Consider the following 25,886-nt stretch of genomic DNA (forward strand, 5'->3'; position numbering starts at 1 on the left):
TGATTCTGAATCTTTGTTTTGTCTCAGTTTCCAGCTCATGTGGTGTTGAACTGATAGAGGTTTTATGCTTAAACAAAGATACTAAAAATCAAAATTCATTTGACTTCAAGTTAGAAGTCACACACACAACTCCTTCTTAGGATAGTAGGATTTTCAGTTGAGGAAGTCTCTGCAATGGAAGCTGGCTTCGTATATGAAAAAGGCAGTCCAGCATCAGTGGATGAACGGTCAGATGGCTAGTTTGTGGTAGAAATGGAGTCAGTACCATGTCTCTTGATTCCCTTCTCATTTTTCTTTTTACTGTACCACAGGACACAAACTCAGATAATGTTTTCATTTTCATTCATTTGTCTCGCAGTATTTCAGTGTTCCTGCTTTATAACAACAGTGGAAGCCCATTCACTGCCACTTCACCACATGATATACTTACCTGGGCTTTGGGAGTTTGAAAGTGGGCTGCTTATTGTAGACCAATTGCTGATTCTTCTAGTAGCTGATGGAACCACAAGAAGTTCAAGTGAAGAATATTTTCTTTTTTCACGTATCTCTGTATTGCCATCAAGGGTTTATGAGGGCAAGAATAAAACAGACCTATTCATGTTTAATTAAACTGATTGCACATATGTGTTTTCCAGTCTTCTTTTGGGGGATGAGTTTGGGAAAGTCTAAAATAAGTTCCCTGATGTTTGGTTTGTGTTTGACTACACTTGGATAACTGCGTGAGTTCTAGTTTGTGAAAGTCTTCTCCAGGTTAATAGGGATTGGTGCTTTTAGCATGGATGATCTCTTGATGGGTATAAGAGCTGTAGGAAGTGGGTGGTAGCATTAGCTTTGTTTTATAAATCAGGGAACAGCTTGTGTCATCTGAGTATCCAAAGTAGATCTGAACCCGGAGGTCCTTCTCCACGGCTTAAACTCTGCTCGGTTTTTATGCTTCCACCCTACACATGCCTTCCTTTGTTACAAAATGCTGCCTGTTGCCAAACTCAAGTTCTCACTTTGTTTTAAGTGAGCAAAATGCTTAATTCTTACAATAACATTTGGCAGTATTCTTCTTACTTGTATATTGGGGTACAGAAGTAATTTGTGGCAACAGCTTAACATTCAACCCTCTTTTCCTGTGCTTTCTTCATGTTCTATCTCAATTTTCTTTATTCTCCATTCTCGTTGGTTTATTTGGGAGCAAGAGTCAATGTGCCTTGTGGATTATTCTTTTTTTTTTTTTTTTTTCTTCTAAAGAGATTTATTATCGTTCCCAAATAAGATTAAACTGGCTAGTCATTAGTTCCCAATAATACACTTATTAAATACATTCAGAATTGGTCTTTGTTTAAATTGTCATTCTTGGGGGCAAATATCCTGTTGCTTTTGTAGAACCTCTGAAACATACTGCAGAGATGGAGGGTTTCCTGGAACAGTTTGAAATCTTGCTTTACAATGGGGAGATACTGGACTTTCTCTGGCTTAATCGAGAAGGTGGAAAGATTGTTGAGCTCAACAGGAACCACATTCCTATGTGCACACTGTAAAAACAAATGTCTTCGTATTTGTATTACCCTCATTCTTTCTTTGTTTTAATGTTTAATGGAACTTAAATCAATTACAGTACTTAGGATTGGCTATCTCTCTATGTCAAATGCCAAATGCAAAAAAAAAAAAGTAGAGTCTATAAGATGCTGAAAAGAAGTTTTGTTCTTAACCCTTCCTCTAACATTAGGTCAGTTTTGAATCCTTTCTTGGAAGCATTTATTTTTCCTATTGAAAAGGGAATAAAACAGCAAATAAAAAGAAAAGGGAATAAAGCTAAAATTAATTAAGAAGTGAAAAATTAATTCATTGTCTTTGGGTGGCTCATTAGTTTTTGGTATTTCTGTGACATTAGGTTGTGGTGGTCTCAGGCTATTTTTTAAAAATTGGAAATGAGTGTTCATTTAGTATATCTGATTATTTTATAATACATTGCCATTTCTAGCACCCTAATGTAGTTGATAACTCTATTGTGTATGATACCATTTCATTTTCCTATGCATTTGTAAAAGGATACAAAAAATGGAATTGTATCCTATGGGGGAGAATATGGGCGTAGTACATAGGAAAGTGACTGTGTTAGTCAGCTTAGTGACGCCATGACCAAAATACCTCAGAACAACAACAACAACAACAACTTAGAGGAGGAAAACTTTGTTTTGGCTCCCAGTTTTAGAAGTCTTGGAGCTTGGTTGCTGCCTGTATTGCTCTGTGTCCGAGGTGAGGCAAGCACATCCTGGCAGAAGGGCATAGAGGAAAGCTGTTCACCTTGTAGGAGCCGGGAAGCAGACAGAGAGGGGGTGGAGCCAGGGAGGCGAGATGAAACCCCCAAAGGCAAGCTCCAGTGATATACTGGAGGCTTCCCTGCCTACACTTACCACCAGTAATCCATTCCAATTATTAGCCCACCAAATTGATTAATCCCCTGATTAGATTACAGCTCTCATAATCTGATCACGTCACCTTCTGTGTTTTAGCACAGATGCTTTTGGATGAACCTCCCATTTCCAAACCCCAACACTTGTCACTCAGTTGGAAAATAACCTTTAGATATGAATATATCTGTTTGAGAAAATCAGAACTTCTGCATTCTGGTATTTTGAATGTCATCACTCTTGTATTTTTCCTTTCTCTCCTGCACCATCTAAACTTTTTCTCATAGCACTGTTTGGTTAGCTTTCACTTGTGATCTTTGCTTTTCTCAAATTGCACTTAAAAATCTGCTGCTTTTTTTGTGGTTATTCCTTAGTTCAGATGCTTCCTTCTGTGTGTGTTTAGGAACTCTAAAATTTCAAGGGGCAGATTAAAAAAAAGAAGCAGCAGCCTGTTATTTAAAATTAGGTTATACAAATTCCCAAGAATTATATCTCCTAATAAAATCTTCCAAATGAAGAATCATTACTTTCTTGGGAGTTTGTAGCATTGGGAAATTTTAAGTTATGGGAAGTGAGGTGGCGAAATGATAATAGTCACATCCATGTGGGTGTTAAATGGTAAATTCAGAGTGGAAGAGAGGGACAATTGGGAAATGTGTAGGAAGGAGCAACTGCCCTCGCCTCATTTGGAAAAGAAAAACCGGGGAGGGGACTAAGTTGTGGTGGAGGCCAAATGTAAGGACAGACTTTCCTTAGGTTGTTTATACGTCTTCCTCTGAAAACAACATAAATATTGTTTCTTTCCTGCCAGGTCAACCTGTTCGCTCCCTCACCCCTCAGTTTAAATGTCACCTTCTCACAGAAGGATTATGATTCTAAACCAAAAGGGAGCTCTATTCTCCTGTCCTACCAGTTTTATTTTTACCATAGCACTTACTAGTCAGTATTGTTTTATTTTCATGTAACCCTAATTACTCAGATACTTTTGGAAATAAAGATATTAAATTTTGTCCCTCTAAATAAAAAGCAATACTAATTTTAGCAGTAGTTAGGCCAAGTATCATACATGGAAATCTGGATAAGGCAACACCAGAGGACTGTAACCAAGGGCTTTTAACTTTTTTTTTTTTTTTTTAAACAACAGAAATCATAAGGTGATTTGTTTAGGAAATGGAACTGTCCAATGGCCTTTTTAAAAAGGCCTCTATTTAAAAAATCCATAGAGAAGATCTGTATTTCAAAGGATCACTTTTCAGATGTAGTAGTACACACTGAAATAAAGATGTTCTTTTCAATATGGAGAGAAGTTCTTAGTTACTTCCCTAGAAGATCACTTTCCATATAGCAAATGTTGCTTTTCCAGAGGACCTTCTAAAATATGACTATTTTGCCTTAGGTCTAACTTTTAAAAATGGTAATCATCCTTGGGATAACAATGCCAAAATTTTTCCATCCGAAAAACTGTCCATAAAATAATTAGCTCTGTCTCTAGATTGAACTTCCTCTGAAGATGTAGGCTTGCTATTTCCCATCAAATTAGTCTGGAAATGTATTTCCACTAGGCTAATCATTTGAAGCAATTCCAGATTCCAAGTATGTAGGGAACTTAGGGCAAGTTGCTAGGAGCAGTACAATTTTAGTGAAAGATGTGAACTTGAAGAACTATTTAAATTCCCTAACAGTGCAAACTGGTATCTAGTCTTGGTCAATTTCTGATTTTACTGGCTCATTTGTTGTAAATTCCTTGAAGAAATTATTTGAAGCTAGTCTGGTTTTAATATCATAATCATAGTCCTGTAAGAGGAAGCACATTGATTTAATCTCTTCTGCATTAATAATCCCTCTTTTATTTGCATAATCCATTTTTCCCACCTGAACTTGAATTTATGAATATGTGTGACATAAGGTACTCTATACAGCTGTAAATTTTATTTATAGTATCTTTGCTAATTCCTGTGCTCATATTTTCTGTTTCCCACTAGGCTTTGTATACTTTTTTTTCTCAACTAGTCAGGTTGTAACATCCTTTTTTTTTTTTTTTTTTTTTTTTTTTTTTTTTTTTTTTTTTTTTTTTTTGAGCTTATGTTAAAGTTATGTTTCAGTAATTCAGTTCAGTTTCATAAGTGACGCACTTGGTTCTGAGATGAGAGGAGGCCCAAGACAAAGCCTAACCCTTTGGAAGCTCAGAATTAAGTAGGGACAAGGGGGCATCTATGGTATCAGGTACAGTAGAACTAGCTAATATGACACAATGAGAAAAAAGTGGAATCCAGGAAAGATAAGCTACCATTATAGTTTTGCAGTATTGGCAGAAGGCTCTCCAGAGGAGGTACTTGTTGGGTTGGGTCTTTGGGTGAATTTCGAGGAGATAGGCTGGTAATCCACAGCTATTCCACTAGCTAACTATATCTAGTTTGTGTCATTACGACTTTATGAAAGTCATAGAGTTAGTTTGTTTTGATACACTTACTTATTGCATAGGAAACCATTGGGATTTTAGAATTAAGTTTGAATTTTAAAAGTCAACAAGGTAAAAAGCTCAACAACATAATTAAAAATTTTACTTTTATCTTGAATCCCATTTCAGGAAAATGAAAGCAGTAATAAAACACAAAGGGGAAAAACATTTTGTGTTGTTTTTCGGAAATGGGCTGAACAGAAGCAATTGTGAATCTGTATGTGTGTGTGCGCACACACACTTATAAAAATAAAAACAAAACCCAACTGTTGATTATTGTTCTTTCCAAAATGTCATGAGTGTAAAGGCTGAGGCCATGTTTAGTGGCAGTGCGGTGAACAACCCCCTGCTGCTCAGACTTCTAGACGCTAGCCCTAGACTTGGAGACGCTGGTGCAGCACTGTTTGGGACAGTGAGATGGGCTGTGCAGGACCCTGTTTTCCCTGTTCCTGGGGGCTCTGATGTGGTAGAGCTGAAGCGGGAAGGGAAGGAGTCCAAAAATGCTCAAGCTGGAAGGGACAGTTGGCACAAAGCAGTGGTAATAACCAGTCTATATATAGAGTGAGTTTGGTGTGTTTCCTTCCTGAAGGGCTGCGTGCAGTAAATAAACAAAACCAATAATTATCAATGGGCCACTGGGCCACGTCTTTACAAAAGTATTCAGATGGGCATAAATCACAGTGTCTAAGCAAACAGAAGGGAGGGATGCTTGGGAGAAGAATCTACCAATTGTTTACCTGAGAATTAGGGGGAAAACCTGTTGCCTAATGATCTTTCTTAAACAGAGGTCTTACAGATCTGGTGGAAGGTTTTTAGTTTTAATTGTCTTTTCTTCATTTGGTGCCCCAGATCTGCCCTATTAATTAATTGAATTTATCTTTTATATATTGTTTGTTGTATCAGTACAAATTCATTTATTCATCTAAGGAAGCATTTATTTCCTGGTACTAAGCATAGCTAGGTTTCAAGTATTTTTCTCCTAAAGAAGAACATTAAGTAATGTTTACTTATTAATAAGTAAGAATCTGACTTATTTTTGGCTAACCAAATTACAACCTTCTTTCCTTATTTTTTTTCTTATGTGCATTTTTTAAAAAACTTCAAAATAGTTAATGGTCAGTGTATATGGTTAGCATCTTGCCACATATAAATTTGGATCTATATTGTGCCCACTATTTCGAAAAACTGTTTTAGGCAAGTAAAGTCCAATTATTTATTTTTTTGCAAGAACATTGATTGGTCTTTTCCTCTTAGACCTGAATTTTGGATATTACATCCTGGTAGATCACTGGTGCTCATGATTACTTGTCAGAGAGAGTTTTGGAAATGTGTCCCAGTTAGAGCCTTGGAGTGATAAAGTTAGTTTTGGAAATGTGTCCCAGTTAGAGCCTTGTGATAAAGTGTGGTTGGAGAGCAGAGGGGTTAGGGTTAGGGTTAGGGTTACTCATGGCTTCAGAATGTCAGATCCTGCAATCCTCAGGGATCTTCCAACCCAAATAGTTAACTCAGTTGCCTAAAACATGGTACTGTAGTTCTATTTTGGGTATTAAGTTGTCAAGAGACAGCTCCTCTGTGGCAAGTTTTTGTCACTTGTACCATTTTTTTTTTTTTCAAGTTTATGTCGGTTACAGGGAGTTTGCAGAAGAGTTTGGCTGATATCAGCTCATCACTGCTATTGGGAAGGCGGTGTCCATGGCAGTGGCAAATCAGTGGAGGGGAACATGAATTTTTTAAAAATAAACTCAACAAACACTTGAGTACCTATTGTTTGACTCAGTATCAGTGCCAGGAATCACATGTGAATGACGATACCCTTGCTGACCTCACGGGACTCAGAGTCTAGTCTGTTGGAGGAGTCTGAGAGGTAAAAGAGGCTATCTGCCTACCTGTTAAGTGCAACTGGAGAAGTGTGTAAGAGGAACAAGGGAGATGTTCAGAAAGAGCTAACATCTGACTGGATGTTTTCGGAGAAATAAAAGCTTCCAATGATTTCTATGGAATCAGTAGGCATAGATTTAAGAATCAATAGTAATCCTCCCATTTTTATGTCGCTTAAAAATTTTTGTAGTCTTTCTACAGGTGAATATCCCTTCAGTAACTCTAGATTTGGCCTTTTATTACATGAATATTCTGTATAGTCTGACTTTTATTTTATTTTATTTTATTCTGGTACTAGTGATTGAACCCAGAGGGCCTTTGCTACGGAGCTATATTCCCAGCCCTTTTTATTTTTTATTTTGAGAGAGGGTCTTACAAAGTTGCAAGGTTGGCCTCGAACTTGCGATCCTCTTTCCTTAGCCACAGCACCAGGTGAGGATTATCTGATTATTGAGCAGTTAAAAGGAAGATTATTCAAATTGAGGGATTTGGTATGTTTAGATCTCATAAACGTGACACATGGCTAGTAACCATAGAAAAGGGACTCTCAATGAAGAAGAGTTACTGAGTGACAGAAGGTGGCCCTTCCTAGATTCAACTCTGTTTAAAAATGATTGCTTTTTGTCTAAAGCAATAGTGAAACATCATTTAGTTTTAACTTTTTTAGAACTAGCTTAGAAGATCATATTGATTCTAATTATAAGATATCCAAGTAAATAAATTCCCCTGATTTGGCTTTCTTCAGATTAGACCTATAAATTTATGTGAACATTGTTACTGATTTTCTGACATGTTTATTGTGTATAAAGTTTTTACTGTTTCTAATTAAGAATGCAGGGTGCTTTACATACATTGCTTATTGCTAATGATGAAAACATTGCATTTAAAAATAATTGAGGTATGAGTTGGTAAACAGTTTTCTTATAAAACCAGACCTCTATAGAGTATTAATACATAGCAGATCATTTCCTTTAGGGGGTGGAAAAAATCCAAGACCTTCAGCTCTTAAGATGTGCTCACTAACAGCTGTTTCCTATAATAGGAGCAATTTGCATGCAGAACGGAGAAAATGAATTATACAAAAGGGTGTATAGAGGAATAACTGTAACTTCTTTGGCATGTGCAGCAGCCCACAAAATAAACTTCCTTCAAATGACATTGGCATGATTAATCCCAAGCAACCTGGACACTAAAACTGCTGTTCTTAAAAGGCTCTGCAGCCTGGAAGTGCCATGAGTGTAACTCCAGCCACTCAGCTGGGGTTGGGGCTGCTTGGTGCATTTAGTGGGCATCCCCACCCCAGTGCTTAGGGAATTTGAATATTCATGACAAGTTGGCAGGTGGTCAGTGGATGTAAGACTGACATTCCAGGTTCTTTTTTTTTTTTTTTTTTTTTTTTTAAAGACCAACCTATAAGGTCAAGCAGGATGCCTTCTTCCTCAGTTACTTTGTCTGATGTCAGTTTGGGACAATTTTCCTAAGGTTGGCTAAAGGGCATAGTCAGACATCAAAACCTTGCCTTCCCTGTACCTCTTTGTAACCATATTGATACTTGGAGCATGTCTAAACCATTTTCATGTACATTGTCCATATCACTTTTTGTAATAAAAATCCCTCATGTTTGTAGTTCTCTACGTCAAGTTTCCTTGCATATTCTACCCATGCTTTCAGATGGGTGAATGGTATTTTCTCTCTGTTAAAGGGAAAGGCAGTGAAGAGAATTCTCCCTTGAGGGATGGAGGCCTGAGGATGCTGATCCAACTCCAGGTTCCTCTGCTTGCTTCCTCCTTTTGATTCTCAAGGTTACATGGTGACTATGTTTTAGGGATAGATTTCCTCTAACTTATTGAGAACTTGAGTCACTTATTGAGAACTTCACTGTGTCAGGTTCTATGCTATGTCATTATACACATTACCGACTAAATCCATTTGGACTGCCTTGACAAAGTATCATGGACTGGGTGGCTTATAAACAACAGAAACTGGTTTCTCACAATTGTGTGACTGGAAGTCTGAGATCAGGGTGCCAGCGTGGTTGGGTTCTGGAGAGGGTCCTCCTCAGGACTGCAGACACCTAACTTCTTTCCTTTCTTGCACGCATAGTGGAAGAGGCCAAAGAGCTCTTTGGGTCCTCTTTATAAAAGGACTAAACTCTTTCACCCTCATGACCTCATCACCTCCCATAGGCCCTGCCTCCTAATATTGATAAGATGTCAACATCCGAATTTCTAGGGGACAAGAACATCCACTCTATAACTGCCACCTGCTACTGTGCTTAATCTTCACGCTGTCTGAAAGAAGGAACTTTGCAGAGGTGGCCTGGAGTTTGAGGTGGATCACAGGTTGGCACCCAGAGCTCTTAACACACTCTTTATCTTCCTAAGATAAACATTTTTTTCTGTCTTTGAGGGAGGGAATGGAAAGTAGCAGGTGAGATTTTTGACTATATGGTCATAAGATTCTCTGTTGCCTGATTCTGGTAATGCTCTGGTAGGGGTGGCAGGGAAGGAGAAGGGATGATAGCACTAGAAGGCCCTTGTAACGAAATTGGGATTTGAATTGCACAAAGGATCCTGAGTAACTCAAGGTGTAGTGGAAGGAACAGCAAGCAGGGGGACTGGGAACAGGTGGGAGGTGACAAAGGGAAGCCTGGGAAGGTAAGCCGGGGCAGCTGCAAGCACTTGGCGGCATACCAGAGTCTGCAGCTTTGATATTCAGTTTTACTGACTGTAAATACAGTTTTACTTTGTGAAACTACAAAGCTGTAGTCTAACCAGGATAATTTCATTTTGGCTTCAGATCGATTCTTGTTGAATGAAAATTTTAGTGGGATGAAATCTTAGATTCCTAGGGTCTCTCTCATTCCCCAAGAGCTTACCTAATAGTTTTGCTTCCTTCTAACTCCATAGGAAATACAAATTACCTTATTGTTTGTTATATATTCTTGTGATGTGATTAGATTTTAAGTGTTTGTATGTCTACCAGTATTTCAATACATTTTCTTTTTTTGGCGGGAGGAGGGGGCGATGAATTCTAATGGGCATCAGTAAAGATGACAGACTGTGGCTTGGAGATTTTCTAAGGAAGGAGGCTGGCACAGACATCAGGGAATCTCCAACAAGTGAGGAGTTTAGGTCTGGGCTTAGTATCTAAGTCCAGATATAGTTCATTTGTTAGGAAATTTGTCGTTCTTTTCAAGTTTTGGGTCAGAGAAGTTATTTTTAGTTTACCTAAGTCTTTAGAACAGGTGAAAACAACTGAAGTCTACTCATTGATGATCATAATTGCCTGATGAGCTATGCTCCATCAAGATCTCAATAAATAACATATTTTTGCCTAAGATAGGAAAAATTATTGTTACAGATTCTAGAGAAGAAATAAAGACTTCAAAAGGGATTCCACTGTGGGGTCCATTAAGGGGCTATGAAAACCATTGGGGGGGGATCTAGATGTAGAATGGGATTTTTTTTTTAAAGAAGAATGTCTTTTATCTATTATTCTCATCTTTCCTATTCTCTTTTTTAATGTTGCAGTGTGCAAAGATCCACCTTACAAAGTAGAAGAATCTGGGTATGCTGGTTTCATTTTGCCAATTGAGGTTTATTTTAAAAACAAGGTATGTAATCTTTACCCATTAATTTCTCAGAAGATCATCCTTTCACCAAATGCTTAAAATAATGTTGACTTGTAAACACTTCTATGGCTAGAGAATGTTAAAATAATTTAAACTGGTCTTTCTAGAATTTTGGCTCTCATTACCCTTAATCATGGAAGGGATAACTATAAAAAGATAATTTCAGTGATAAGAAGTGAAATTATATGAAATTCATTAAATATTCCTGTGTCCTTTTTAATAGAACAGTGATTACCATGTTGTGCAAGACTGTCAGGTGTTGGTAAAACAGGAAAGAGGAATTATGGTTTTTCAGTGAAATGCTCCTTTTCTCATTTTCATGTTTCTAGAATTTTTGAAGCTTGCAAAGAATAATCTCAAGTTATCTTTAGCTAATACCCACACATGTACAGTAATTTCAACTAGAGACATTATGGATTCTACTGGAATTGAAAGTTTTCAACAGTACCTATGTGACAGAGTACATTGGTACATAATATTGAATAAATTGTCCAGCCTCTCTAGGGCTGCTTTCCTTATATATAAAATGGGGAGATAAGGCTATTTACCTCATAAGGTGGCTACAAGGATTATATCAAATGATTTTTAAAATATTTTTAAAGTAAAGTATTTAGAACATTGTCATCGTCCTTCAAAGTAGGATGTAAGAATGACAAGATGGATTTTCCATATTTTTCTTACCTGTCTCTTCATGTACCACATTCCTGTGATACCATCATTCTGTAAACCTTTTACCCAATCAGTTGGGGTTTGTTTATATTGATATTTTTGTGACATTTTTGACAGTAACATTTTTCCCCAGTTCAGTGTTCAGGTGCTTATTTTGTCCTTGATAGTGTGCTGATATATATGTTTTTTTGTTTAACATTTGTAAAAAAACCTTTTTACAGGTAAGTACTACTAACCCTGCATTACAGGGAAGGAAATCAAGTCATGGAGAACTTGAGTAGCTAATCCAAGACCTCACAGTTACAAAGTGTTAAAACCATGTTTTTTGATCTAGATCTTTTTCTCCATGGGCTCTACTGAACATTTCTGCCTCAGAAACAATAATCGTTTGCTAGAATAATGACCATCTTTTTGTAGTGGTAATAACACTGAGTTCTTCATATATTTCTCATCAAATCAGAATTTATTGAAATACATTAATATCTGCTCTTATATTAATGCACTGATCTATTTTTTTTCTTCTTCTCATTTTAAACTGAATTTCCCTAAACTTTTGGCTTTCTTTTTTCTCTTGTTAAAAAAAAAAAAAAAAAAAAACTATGATATAATTTTCTTACCATAAAATTCACCCTTTTAAAGTTCACCACATGGTGGTTTTTGGTATATTCACAGAGTTGTGCAACCATCACCACTAATTTCAGAACATTTTTATCACCCCATAAAGAAACACTGTACCCATTAACATTCATTTCTCATTCTGTCTTCTAGTCCCTGGTATTCATTAAAGTATTTCCTTTCTTTATGGGCTTTCCTATTCTGGACATTTTATATAAAGGGAAGTATAAATATATATACTTTTGTGTCTGGTTTCTTTCACTTAATATGTAGTCAAGGTTCATCCATGTTGTAGGATGTATCAATACTTATTTGTTCTTAAAACTGAATAATATTCCATTGTGTAAGTTTGTCACATTTTGTTTTTTCATTTCTAAGTTTGATGGCTGTTGGACTTGTTTCTACTGTTTGATGATTTTGAGTAAAGCTAGTTTGATTATTAATTTACAAGTTTTTGTATGGACATATATTTTTCAAGTCTCCTGAGTATATACCTAGATAGAATTGTTTGGCCATATGGTAATTGTGTGTTTAACTTTTTGAGGGGTTGTTAAACTGTCTTCCAAATGACCATCCCATTTTACATTCCTACTAGCAATGTATGAAGGTTCTAATTTCTCCAACCCTTGTTACTTTCTATTTTTCTTTTTGACTGTGGTCATCCTAATGGCTGTAAAGTGGTATCTATCCCCTTTTGACTTTGATGACATGATGTTGAATATCTTCATATACTTATTGTCTGTTTGTATATATTCTTTGGAGGAAAGAATATTCAAATCTTTTCCCCATTTTACAGTGTGTTTTTTAAAAATATTTTTACTAGTTGTTGATGAACCTTTATTTATTTATTTGTATGTGATGCTGAGAATTGAACCCAGTGCCCCACACATGCCTAGGCAAGTACTTACTCTACCACCGAGCCACAATCCTAGCCCAACAGTGTGTTTTTAATTTAAGTGGTTTTATTTATGAGAAGGAATTCAGAGTCTTTTTCCTCCTTAGCCCTACCTTTTTAAAATATCTTGGAAGTTTAATGGAGCTCATGTGATACTTTTTTTTCCTTCTTGTCACAGTATATCCAGTGTTTCAATTTCATCTAGGAATTGGGTTGTACTGTAGGAAGAATCTAGGCATCCAAGCCCAAAAGTCTTGCCTCAAAGAAATCAGAGGATAGGCAGTTAGGATTTCTTGAGGGAAGACTTACTGCATGGTTATGGGTAAACCTGTCTTTCATCATCCGAGGTTGACATTTTTCTAGCTTCAGTTTGAAAACAGTACTGCAGTGACATATCTTCTTAACCTTTTTTGTTTATAACTTTTCTAGTCATTTTTATAAGCTCTCAGTTGAGCAGAGAATCTATTTTTTGAATTGTCTAACTTTCTGCTATATAGAAATAACTAGAATCTTTCCATATATTAGATTAAAAAAACAATGAAGAATGAAGAGGCAGCATATACCATTCCTTAATCCTCCCACTGTCTTCTTCAAACTCATGGAACAGAGTAAAAAGCAAGTTATATTGAAGACACTTAAAGCAATTGTCCTCATGACTATGACACATTTACTTTATGAGAGATTTTGGTTTCTTAAAATATGAAGGAATAAAGAGGCACATGAGATAGAAGCATTTCTTCCTTTAGAGCTATTATAAAACACATTTAGACTGAATGGCATTAAGAACATTTTTCTGTTTAGTTCAAATTTTGTTTATTTTCTGTTTTTAGGTTTTCTTTTAAGATCTTATAACTAATAATTATTGTTCTTTTCACACATGCACAATGAGACATACACACATTTTTCAGTGTTAATAATTTAAAATGTTAGGATATTCTTAGTTGGCCATATGTAGATATTTGGATCAATAAATGGTGACTTAATAACACAGAATAACATACAGTACTCAAGTCTCAAAATGTGATGGTTTGAGTTGCAGAAGTAAACACATAAAATATGTGGATACCTGTATATACATATGGAATACATATATATGTGATTGTGATAGCATTGATGTATGTTTTCTAAAACCAATGAAATGAGCAAATGGTGTTATGGAAATGCACAGATGTAGTATAAGAGCACATGTCAGAACAACAAGAGAGGAATTTAAAGGTGTTAGTTACTGGGGAGGAGAGATGGAGAAGCTTGCATCTGTACAATTTTATTTCCTTAAAGAAAGGGGTAGCCAGGTGTGGCGGAACATGCCTGTAATCCCAGTGACCCAGGAGGATGAAGCAGAAGGATTGCAAGTTCAAGCCCAGCCTCAGCAATTTAGCAAGACCTTTTCTCAAAATTAAGAAAAGAAGAAGAAGAAGAAGAAAAAGGACTGGACTGTAGCTCAAAACATCCCTGGGTGCAGTTCCCAGTATGAACAAAATCTTAAAAATTTTAAGAAAGATGTAAAGCAAATTTAATGAAAGAGTTCTTTTTAATCTCTGTGTAGGGTACTTGGATGTAGTATTTTAAGTACTTTTTGTATGTTATTACTTTTTTAATCAAAAAATTCTTGTTTTGCCACCCCTTTTAATTTATCTTAAGTCTCTTAAAGACAAGATTTTTGTTGTATTTCAATTTGGATCTCTGAGCTGGATGTATTTTCTAAAAAATAATTTTATTGTGGTAAGAATACAGCATGATCTCTGAGTAGATTTGAAGTGAGCATTGCTATTCATTGTAGGTGCAACAGATCTTTCTTGCTCATTCACTTCACTTAATTGAAACTTAATGCTTGTTGATTAATAACTCCCCACTTCCCCCTTCACACAGCCCCTGCTAACTAATCTTCCAGTCTTATATTTTATGAAGTTGATGAACTTGACTATTTTAGACACCTTATGTAAGTGGACCCATGCAGCACTTGTCTCCGGTGTCTATTACATTTCACTTAACATGATGTCCTTGAGGTTCAAGTGGATATATTTCTTGTTTCTCTTCCTGTTGAAATGATTCATTGGTGAAAATTTAGTGGGTCTAGAATGTTTCTTTCATTTCTTTTAAGTATTGTAGAAGTTTGTCCTACTCCATCCTGAAGAGTGAGCATCCATTACATTAATGGTTTACAAGAAAGTGTTTTTCCTAGGAGAGAGAAAGCAGCCCAAAGTGTTCCCCATGGTGCTGGGAGAGCCCCGCGCTGCACGTTGGGATTGCCAGTCTGCCCTGCGTCCCCTCCTCGTTCTCCTCCTTGCCCTGTTCCTCGGGTGTGCTTGTCCTCATTTGCTCTTCTATTTGAGCTGTAGAGACAAGAGGGCAGGTTGAGCCTCATTCCTTCTCTTGAGTTTGGTGTTTTATTCTAATTTTGTATTTGTGCTCAACAAAACTAGCCTGAGAGTCATGTGTGTTTCATAAACTCAGAACCAACGGGCACCCTGGAATATAATCGATCATGGCACTTTAGGTTTGAAAGCCTCCTGTGCTCCTCTGTTTTCAGAAAAAGCACATGAGTAAATGTCAAGGACTGAAGCTCTTTCATTTTGAGAGGAGTGATATGATGCCAAACCAGATTTGTAGGAGATGCATTAGTTTTGTATATAGAATAAATACATGCTTTCTTATTTGAACTTTGAAGAAGAATCTTACCTGAGAATCACATTGATATAGTATATGGACCTTTGCTCTCTAAAAGAAGATACCCACTTGGCCAAAACACAGATTTATGGGTACTTTTTCCTTACTCAAAAAACCAAAACCACCAAACAAACAAACAAACAAAAAAAACCAACTTTAAAATCATACTGGGATTCATAGAGTCACTTTCTACATTCCTTACTCTCTGTTGTATTGAAAAGTAATGGCCTTTTTGTTTATTTGTTTAAAATTGTTGAAGGCTATAACCTAATGTTGTTATTACTTCATTCTTTTTCTGCTGGTACTTAGTTACATTCATTATTTTTCTCTTTATGAAAGCATACAGAAGTATGTGTTCTAGTAAAAGTGTATAGAATGAAGTTTAGGAGTTTTATTTCCATTTAAAGATTGTTAACTGTTTGGTGTAGCTTTTTCAAATTTCCCCTATGTAATTGCACAGATTTTAGAGTGGGGTACAGTGTATCATACTTCAGTATTTTTCTGTGATTTACCTCTAATTCACTAGCAGTAAGCCTTTCCAAGTCAGAATTTTAAACATCTGAATGTTATTCCATGGTGATGATGTAGATAATTTAATTTTTTTGTTGTTATAAACAATATTACAATGAATATTTGAACCTATATTTAAGTATTTCAAGTTTTTTTTCCACTAAATTTTGTTAGTCACTATAAAACTGGTTTTACTGCTTAACATATACAAATCAGGACACATTATTTTAAGGACACATTAGGATATTATCTTTTCTGTGAATACTGAATTCTAATAAATAAGACAACTTTAGAATAAATTAACCTGATAAAAAAATCCTCGAAATAGAATTATTAGCTTTTTAAAATAAGTATTTATAGAACTACTGGGCATATTTGAGTATTTCTATGGAAGGAGTCTTAGGAGTAGAATTACAGAGTTAAGCATCATTGGTATTGAATACATTGATAGATATCAAAAGATCTAACAAAAAGGCTTTATCAATTTACACATCAATTACAAGGCAGAAAATTCCCCTCCTTTTTAAAAAAAAAAAAATTTTTTTTTAGTTGTCAATGGACCTTTATTTATTTATATGCAGTGTTGACAATTGAACCCAGTGCCTCACACATGCCAGGCAAGCGCTCTACAGACACTGAGCTACAACCCCAGCCCAAATTCCCCTCATTTTAAATCAATACTAAGGTTACACTGACCGTCTTACAATTGAGAGGAGTGGTAAGACAATATTCATAATTCAGTGTGATAATTGCATTAATAGGGGAATGTCTAATTCAGATTGTAGGGGGAGTTTAGGAAGACTTTCTGGAGGAGATTGCTTTAACTGCATCTTGAATAATGAGTTTGCATTAACCAGGCAAAGGAGGGAATTATGCTGGGAGGGAAGATGTTTTAGTCATGGCGAACACATGGCAGAATCAATGATATAATATGATGATGAACTGCAAGTGCTTCAAAACTGTGGAAGGAGGGGGTGTAATAAAAGAACAAAGGGAATACAGGGGAGGTGGTAAAGGTGATGCTGGCTATTCCAAGGAAGTAGGATTATGTCATAGAAAAGATGAACCTTTAAAACCTTTTTTTTTTTTTTTTTTTTAAATCAGCGGAAAGATATCTGATTTTTGTGTTAGAAATATCACTGTCATCATTGTGGGAAGTAGAATGCAGCAAGTTCAAAAGCAGCAGAGACTGGGCAAGGAATGGTGAAAGTCTAAGCTACCGCTGTGGCTAGAGAAGGGTGGATGGATCTGCAAGTTCATGGATAACTATTAGAACTGGGAGAGAATTTGGCTGTGGCCAGTGAGAGAGATCCAAGAGTGGAGGGTGACGTTTGTATATTTTAACTTGGGTACACAGTTAGGATTGCTGTATGCTAATATATAGAGTATAGGAGAAAGGACGGGTGGTGATAATTTAAGTAATGTGTGAGTTTGGTGTTGCTGCAGGCCAGCCTGTGAAAGGTGCCTGTGGCAGTAGATTGAGAGCTGAGCAGGAGATTCCATGAGGGGAGCCACTGTCACATAGTTAAAACTGATTCCTGTGCATGGGTGACATCTTCCTTGGAAACTTATGGAAAGATAAAGGATGGGTAAGGGTCAGGGAAGAAAGAAGCCTGTGAGAAGGAATGGCCAGTTAACCATGAGGAAAACCAGAGGAGAATGGCATTCTGATAAGAGATGGGAGGGTGTTTTTCATGCCAGACTGCATGGCCGTGAAGTGGGCGTGAGGAAATGTGTGGAGGCTATGATGCGGGGAAGTTGGGATAAGGAGACAGAAACCATGAATTTGTAGTAGGCAATGCCTGTGTTCTGACAGTTTAGGTGGTAAGACTCTTGCGTCCAAAGAACTGCATTCGGATCACTTTGTTTCATCATGTTAGTCATACAACAAAACTGAACTCGCAGCCACCCCAGGGAGAGCTGTGAGAATGAAATGAGATGAATGTTCAAGTACATATTAGTTAACCGTGTTATCTGCAATCTTCATTTCACCTTGGAGAGTTAAAAATTAATGTGTAGAGAGGGTTTATAAATGTTGGCATGCCACCATGCCCAGCTTTGTCTTCCTGTTTCTTTATTCAGGAAAATGTTATTCTTTATTCATCTTACAGATATGCTGCATTTCTGCTGTGTGCAGGCACTAAACTAATTGTCAAGGGTACAATTCATACATTGTTCCTACTTTCAACAATCTTATGATATAGCAGGGTAAATGTAGATAATAGGACAGTTATTCTGAGATGTGGCAGAAATAAGAGGGAGGTACACAGCAAAGGAGAGGCAGTGGGGAGTTAAGGGTGGAGCTCAGTGAAGCCTTTCCAGAGTAAAACCTGAGTGGAGAAGGATGAAGACTTCCAGGTAAAGCAGGAAGTAGAGGAATAGGGGTAGGCCATAAGATATTAATGTAAAGCAGAGTGAACTTAGAACATGGCAAATATTGAGAAGCAACCAATATATTGCTGGACCATCAGATGGGCAAGAAGGATGTGGTGGGATTAGAAACCAGGAGCCAGGTAACAGCAGTCCCCATATGGCATTCAAGTCAGGTTAGAATTTTACCCTGATGGCCACTGGAACCTGTTACAATTTTAACCAGGGAGTGAAAATGGGTAGATTTTTGTTTTAGGTAGATAATTTTGAAGGCTGAATGATGAAGACCTAGTACAGGAGGGAGTTTATTTTCGTATGGACAATGAATAAGAGCCTGGCAATAGGGGTTAGAGGGTTTGTTCATTGAATACGTGGGAGAGAAAGTGGCAGACTTTGATGATGGGTGTGGAGGGTTGGGCGGCTTTGTTGGTAGCATTGCACCACTTGAGGGATTGTGGGGAAGATGATGAGTTGATTTTTTTTTCCCCCTAATACAAGAAACCAATTTATTTGGTATTTTCATTGTTTTGTATGAACTTCCATAATAAATGTTTCCAGTTCACTTTGACACTACATTCGTTTAGTGTCTAGATCTTTTCTCTTCCTTATGAGGATTCAATCTTTGTTTTAACAGTTCTATTTTTGTCTTACTCTTCTTTCTTAATTTTCTTTAATTCTCCAGGAAGAACCTAAGAAAGTCCGCTTTGATTATGACTTATTCCTGCATCTTGAAGGCCATCCACCAGTGAATCACCTCCGCTGTGAAAAGCTAACTTTCAACAACCCCACAGAGGATTTTAGAAGAAAGTTGCTGAAGGCAGGAGGGGTAAGTGGCACTCCCTTGTGAAAAGCCCACCTATTAAAAAAAAACAACTTGCCGGTGCATTAAGAAGTGTGATAGTGTTTTCAGAGAGGTAATGGAAATGAAGTACCTCAGTGTCTTAGCTGTGGATTCAAGGTATGGGAAGAAGTAGGCAAACAATATTTTAAATGGGTGTGAGTCTGAAATTACATTGTTGGTTAGAACAGCTTTAAGATCTGTGTAGTTCAAATTTATTTTGATGAAAACCTAAAGCAAGCAGCATTAAACTATCTTCAATTAGAAAAGAACAATTTCTGAGCTTTTTTATATTAGTTATAGAAACTTTTGGGGAAAAGTTGAAAGTCACATTAAAATGATATAAAAATGAGTTATTATCCATAGTTTCTTGATCATAATTAGTTTTAAAAAAGGCACATTCACTCCTATGTTTGGGTTATTTACATATACATTTTTGTTTGAATTGTATGTATGTAAACAGTGAATATCTATTTTTATGATAATGGTAACAAAGGTGTGGTTAATTTTTGTCCTTGTGATTTGACTTGTTCGGGTTGAGTTTCCTGCAAGCATAAACATTTGAAATTTTTACTTGCAGCCAAGTCAGCTGTACAGACAAATGCTATTGATTTGTCAAAATCTACTTTCTAATAAATGTCATTGGGACCATCAACCCCTACTTCAGATGAACTTCCTTTGTTGTCTTATGTGGATAATTCATGCCCTAATTTTGAAATTTGTTCATTACTCTAGGGTCCTCTTCACTTACTTTTTTGGGAAGTTTGTTTAGTTTTGTATTCATGAAATTATCATTTCCCCTAAGCATATATAGACCTTAACCTGTGAAGTTGATCTCTTCATTGTTATACTTTACCTGAGGGCTTTAGAGGAAACAGTTGGGTTTATGTAGCACAGAGATTCTTTCCCTTTATGGTCATGAACAATCACTTAGCAAACCTCAGGAAAGCTATGGAACTATTAATGTGCATATGAAGTATTGCAAGTACTTTTACTATCTTCATTCCTCACTGTACCATATGTCAATAAATTATGAATTAGATAAGTATTGGTGGGTCAGCTTCAGAAATGAACCACCACTTGGAATATTCTATGGGAAAAATGCATCTTTGTGAAAGATCAAGCTTTTGTAACACAAACCATTTTAAAATTAGGGACTTACATACTTATTAAGGGAGCTGTTTTAAAAATTAAACCCTATATTATTCCCTTAATAGGTATCAAGAGCACAATGCTGATGCTGTTTACCTATGGCTATGCCCTTAACAATTACCTGGTCCATTTTTAAAATCCTAAGCACCCTTTTTAACTTACTTATTATGAGTGTGGCATGTTGTGCTTCCCATTGTCTCCTGGGCTATGTTGTTGGGTAGGTAATTCGAGTGTGTGTGAATTATGGGACTTGAGTACATCAAGCTTCTGATAAGGGTCGCAGGGAAAAATAAATATGATGCAAGAACTTTTTAAAACAACCACTTAGTCCCAGAGCACTCATGGGTTGCTTGTGAGCAGGAGGAGAGGTTAGAGGTCAGTGATAATGCAGTACAGTGCAGTGCCACATGCCCACGAGGCCTCTCCTTGATTTCTTGTCTTTTGCTCTGTGCAGAATGAACCTCCTTGACTTCTGACTGTCCTTCTTTTTGTTTCTTTAAGTGCTATTTGAAGCCTGCACATATTTTCCATTTAGACTTTGTGTCTTGACAACTCTAAAATAATGAGTTTGAAATGTGAAATATTCCAAGCACACCAACTTGACATATTTCATAAATTCTTCATGGGGTTAATTACAGTGGATTTTGTAGTAAAAAAAAAAAAAATTTAGAAATTCATGTGAAGTTGGGTAATCCCATAGATTCTGACCATTTCAATGGGAAGGTGAAAGTTACCTTCTATAGAAATGTGAAAAGCAATCAATGGAGTAATACAATTTTTGACTTACTTAGATTTTTGACATATTTTTATGATATTTATACATTTACCATTGTCTTAGTATTAATGCAGCCTGTCTTGGTGTTGCTAAATTCTGAGCCACTTTGATTTTATTAGAAATCTTCTGTCCATGACTGTGTCTCTTCAGATACTTGTGTATGTAAGAGTTGGGTTGGTGAAGAAAGGGTTTTGGGAGGGACAGGGAATGCAGTGGGTTTTTTTGTTTGTTTTTTTTTAACCTAAATATTACATGTATGACATAGATGTATATGTTCTAACTTTAAAGGGGGGAAAAAAACCCAATAAGCCATTTCATACACCTAGGGTGAGATCCTTATGTACAGCTGAGGAATGAGTGGAATAACCCTGGTATCTGGCTCTAATTCCTTCTCTTTCATTTTTTTCTTTTGAGCCAAAAGTACATAGCACTATTAACATTGAATTTGACTTTTTTAGAGATCAGAAAGGTTGTTTTTAGAGCTGGCAGCCTCTTACAAAAAAAAGCTTTTCAGCTCATAGACGGAAATGATTCCAAAGAACTTTTTGCCAGAAGAATCTTGAGAAGTTGTTGATTCTTTTTTGCTTTATAATCTGTAATCCTATAACTACATGACAATTTTCTTTCTCCCACTGGATTTCCTTTTTTTTAATGTCATAACTATCTTCTAAATAGTTTCCAAGAATGTTGATGTACTTCACCCTTGTAGGAAATGCACCTTACACCCTTCTGTTGAATAACTCTGTAGTATTAAGGATATCTTTGGTTTAAAAGGAAAAAAGAAAGCTTTTGTGGTTCAGGTAAATTTGGACTTAAACATTATTTTTCTAGGTCTGTTGAAATACAGAATTATTTCTTTTACAGGACCCTGAAGGTAATTTCCTCTAAATTAGAGACCTCATTGCAGGTTGCTGGGGAAATTGTGGATTTGATTTAGAACCTAGCCCCTGTCAGACCTTAAGTGAAGAAAAGACAGGGCAGGAGTCAATAAATGGGAAGGAACAACTTTAGAGCTTCTTTTAAAATTTATTTGATATAATTTTTATTTACATTTATTATTTTTATATCATTATTAAAGGGTAAAGGGAACAATAAACTTTTGAGGGCAAGACTGATATAATCTATTTGTTCTTGAATTTTAAGCAAAAAGACCAAACATACTTCATGGAGAAGCACCTCTCCATTCCACCTGAAGTATTTCTACTTATTTCTCGTTTTAAAAAAAAAAAAAAACCAAAAAACTAATGAATCCCTTTTAAATCAATGATTTTCAGATTGTGTTGATTAGGATGATAGGATTAAAGGATTTGAGATTGTGATAGATGACTCTACTTTCTATTCAATTATCATCTTCTTAGTAACTGCAATTTAGTCATATAGAAAAACAGTGTGGAAAGATTTGCTATATCCCTCACTCTTACATTGTATTGGAAGAAGGTGAGATTTCCTTTTGGGTATTGGCAAAACAAAGATATATATATTAGTGATTGTATGTCATTTCACTAAAATTGATTGTTTTAGTAACTTGTTTCTGAATTTCTGATTAGGAGGGCCTATGATAACAATTGGTAAAGATTTGAAGTCAGGCAGATTTAGGTAAAACCTCATTTCTTATCTTCAATCCCAGGCTGTTCTGTATAAGTTACTGTATCTTTTGGAATCTTAGTTATCAGGTGCAAAATGGATGTGGTGGTATTTTCCTCATAGGGGATATATAACTATGACATGTGGCATGTGGTAATTACCTAATACCTTAGCTTTTTTCCCCTTGATTACTAGTTTAGAAGACGAACAGATGTTTAACTCCCTTTATATCAAGCACTTAAAATTGTAGCAAAAAGTGTTGCTATGTAGTGTAAGGTACTCAACATGTATTCTCAGGAAATGTTCAGCATTCAGCATCAGACAGTGTGACCTACGGTGAAGCACCCTGAAGGACCCATGTTGTGTTTAAGGAAGACTAGCCTCTGATGTCTTTCTTCAAAGAGTTTACGCCCTGGGTGTGCGCATTTTGTTTCTAAAGTATAACTTCAATTGTTTGAAATATCCATTATAAGATATAAGTTTTAACTAGGATAATTAGTGATTCTTACCTTTGTTATTAATTCCAAATTCCTGGCAGGTGTGAAAGGTTCTGAAAGCTGTGCTGCCTTAGGAGATTTCCCATGTGTCATGTCCAGGAAGGTAGTTACATCCTTGTGTTCCTGTGAAGAAAGTGTAAAACGGCAAGCATCTTGGGAGAAATGACTTTATTTTATAGCTGCTCCTCTTTCTTTGGCTTGGAAATCAAGTGGTCTGCCTTGCTTCTGTTCTTTGTGGAATGGTGGTAGGGTATTGGCCAGCCAGGCAACCTGACTTCATGCCTTTCTTCTTTCCTTCCTCCTTCCCTCCTTTCCTTTCCTTCTTTCTCCTCTTTTTTTCCATCTCTCCCTCCCTCCCTTTTTTTTTCTCTTTACCTTCTTCCCTCCTTCCCTTTCTCTCTCCCTCCTTGTCTCCTTTCCTCCCTCTCCCTCAATTAAACAGGGTAAAGTCTAAACATGTTGTTCAGTCTATTTCTGAATCACTGGCAAGCAGTTAATTTTGAGGACTGAAAATTAAAACTAACCACAGCAGTTGTTAAAGCCAGGGTTTCTATAGGCAGAAATCCAATTCTGTTCAGACACCACCTGTTTCAATAGGACATTTCAGATGCCCATTTGGCAAGATTTGCTGAAGACATGGGGAACATGCTTTCAGTCTGTATTAAGTCTGTAGCATAATGCAGTCCTGCTTCTCAAAGTGACAGTTACATTTATATGTGATTTGTTTTTGCAGGAAAAAAATTGGAATTTTTCTAAAACCCTGCTTATTATGAAATGAAATTCACTTTCCAACAAGGGGTTTTGATTTCTAAAGGACCAAAAGGATCTTATGATAAGGAGCTTTCACTAATGCAGCTGTGTCAAGCTGTCTGAACATGGCATTCATTGTATTGCAAAGATCTGGAAAGAACCTGTGTTAGTGTGGTTTAGCATTTTCTTTGTAGGAGAGTTTCAGAACACTTCTAATTTCTAAACCATACAGATCACATTCTTTCCTGGGTGCATTTTAATTTTCTTGAATACATAGAGGCACACACTGTACAAAATGATACACAGTTGAGCCTTCCTTTAGGACACCAGGAATACCACAGCAAGTAACTGCGTACATGGTTTTTTGTGTGCATGGAAAGGTATGTATGTAGGATAAATTCAGGAATAGAATTGTGGTTCTAAGGAAAAATGTCATTTAAATTTTTATAGACATTGCGAATTTACCACTGAAGAGTTCATAGTACTCTATGGTTGCAGCAACGATGTATGGGACTGCCTGCTCTGCCTATTTCTCTGTAGTGATTTATTAAAGAGCCCCCCACTCCAAGCTGGTGGGTGGAAATGGTATCTTATTTTTAATTCACATTTCTCTTATGACTGATGATGAGCAACTTTTCATATGCTTAAAAAGCCATTTTCATTTCCTTCCAAAAACCACATTTTAATGTATTTTAAATTGGAAATATTCTAAGTGTTTCAGTTTTGACTTAAATTTATGGGTACTCTTCCCACATACTTAAATTTGGAAAGGTTACAAAAAGATACGGAAGCCTCTTTAACCAAGGTCTGTGTTTTCAGGCTTTCTTCGACGTGCAACAAATTATGTTCTTAGGAACTGATTTGTCAAGACTTTGACTTCTAAAAATATAAGTGGCTTTTGTGGCAAACTCATCTCAACAGTGCCCAGAGATGGATAGCTGGCTGCTTATTTTAAAAACAAAGAAAATAATACAGAGAAGATTATTTTAGTGACTGTCACTGGACAGCTTCATTGGGTTTTTGATATTTATTTTGGAACAAGTGTGATTTTTTTTGTTATTTTCTGATATATATCATCCTGTAATTGTCTGCCTCAAAAGATAAAAGAATGCTGCTGTTTTTCACCAGCACTGATAAAAGGTGATTTATTTAAATGAATGTAAAAATCAAGCAGGCTGCCTCATCTATTTGGTGGTTTCTCAGAAGTTAATTTTCTGTCATATTAGGCATTTTCTCTTCCTTTCTACATCTCTTGCTGCTCCTTTCGCAGCTCTGAGAAATTAAATCATGAAAGTGGAACATATATGTAAATGATAAATAGAATGTCAGGATTGTGAACATTAGTTCCAAATGGGACACTGATCTTATAAATTCTTTTAGAGAAGACATGGTCATGATAGTAGACATTTATGTCATTCAACTTATTTAGTGGTTTTATGGTTTAAATTTTTCTGAAAGTCATACATTGTTTGGAAGATAGCTACAGAGTTTGGAAATATGCACCAAAAAATAACTGCAGTGTGAAACAAATTTTTCCTCCTTTTGTTCATTCCTTCCTTCCCAACTACCTGTTTACTTTTTAAGTAAGAAGGGAAAAAAACAGAGGCATACTTATCACTCTACTCAAAGCTCAAATACTCTTGCTGCATTAACTGAGCAAAGCTAAGAGAAATGAGACAGGTGGACATTCTCAGATGGATGTTCTTTTGAGTGTTTAGCTATCCATTTTGGAAGGTGTGCCTCATATCTTTTGTCAGACCTACCAGGGGTAGCAGTGAGCTGACTACGTGTAGGGAGATCTTAATGTAGACGGCTTAATTTGGTCTCTGAAAGGCATACAAAAGGTATGGCATGGGAAAGAAAGCCATTACCCAGCTCTGCCCACCCCCAATGCATGAAAAGTCAAAAAAATACAACATGAACACAGAAGGAAAATAGTAATGAACATGAATCTTGAAGTTTTAAATCAAAAACTAAATAATTATTTTTTAAGTACAAATACATTAAAACAAAATTGCTGCCTCGGTTTTTCTCCCCATTATTGATTCAGGTAGATTTTTATGCACTTGTTTCAAAGCTGCATACAGAGATTACCTAATATAACTGGGTTTGTTTGCTCACTGCTAGGGTAGTAAGTTTGTTGCTTTGTGAAAGCACATCTATTCTGGTTGTCTCCATTGGATTTTGTGTGT

At 36.3% G+C, this 25,886-nt stretch overlaps 1 protein-coding gene across 5 annotated transcripts in view; it reads left to right on the forward strand.

The window, feature by feature from the left end:
• The window catches only part of Mllt3 (MLLT3 super elongation complex subunit), a 256,118-nt gene that overhangs the window by 137,762 nt on the left and 92,470 nt on the right, over positions 1–25,886 (forward strand). For all 5 annotated transcript variants that reach the window (XM_047524429.1, XM_047524431.1, XM_047524432.1 and 2 more), the window contains exons 3-4: positions 10,272–10,354; positions 18,781–18,924. In XM_047524429.1, the coding sequence (XP_047380385.1) occupies positions 10,272–10,354; positions 18,781–18,924 (227 nt within the window). The remainder of the gene's footprint in view (positions 1–10,271; positions 10,355–18,780; positions 18,925–25,886) is intronic.

This window comes from Sciurus carolinensis, chromosome 14, assembly GCF_902686445.1.
Source record: "Sciurus carolinensis chromosome 14, mSciCar1.2, whole genome shotgun sequence".
Classification (NCBI taxonomy): domain Eukaryota; kingdom Metazoa; phylum Chordata; class Mammalia; order Rodentia; family Sciuridae; genus Sciurus; species Sciurus carolinensis.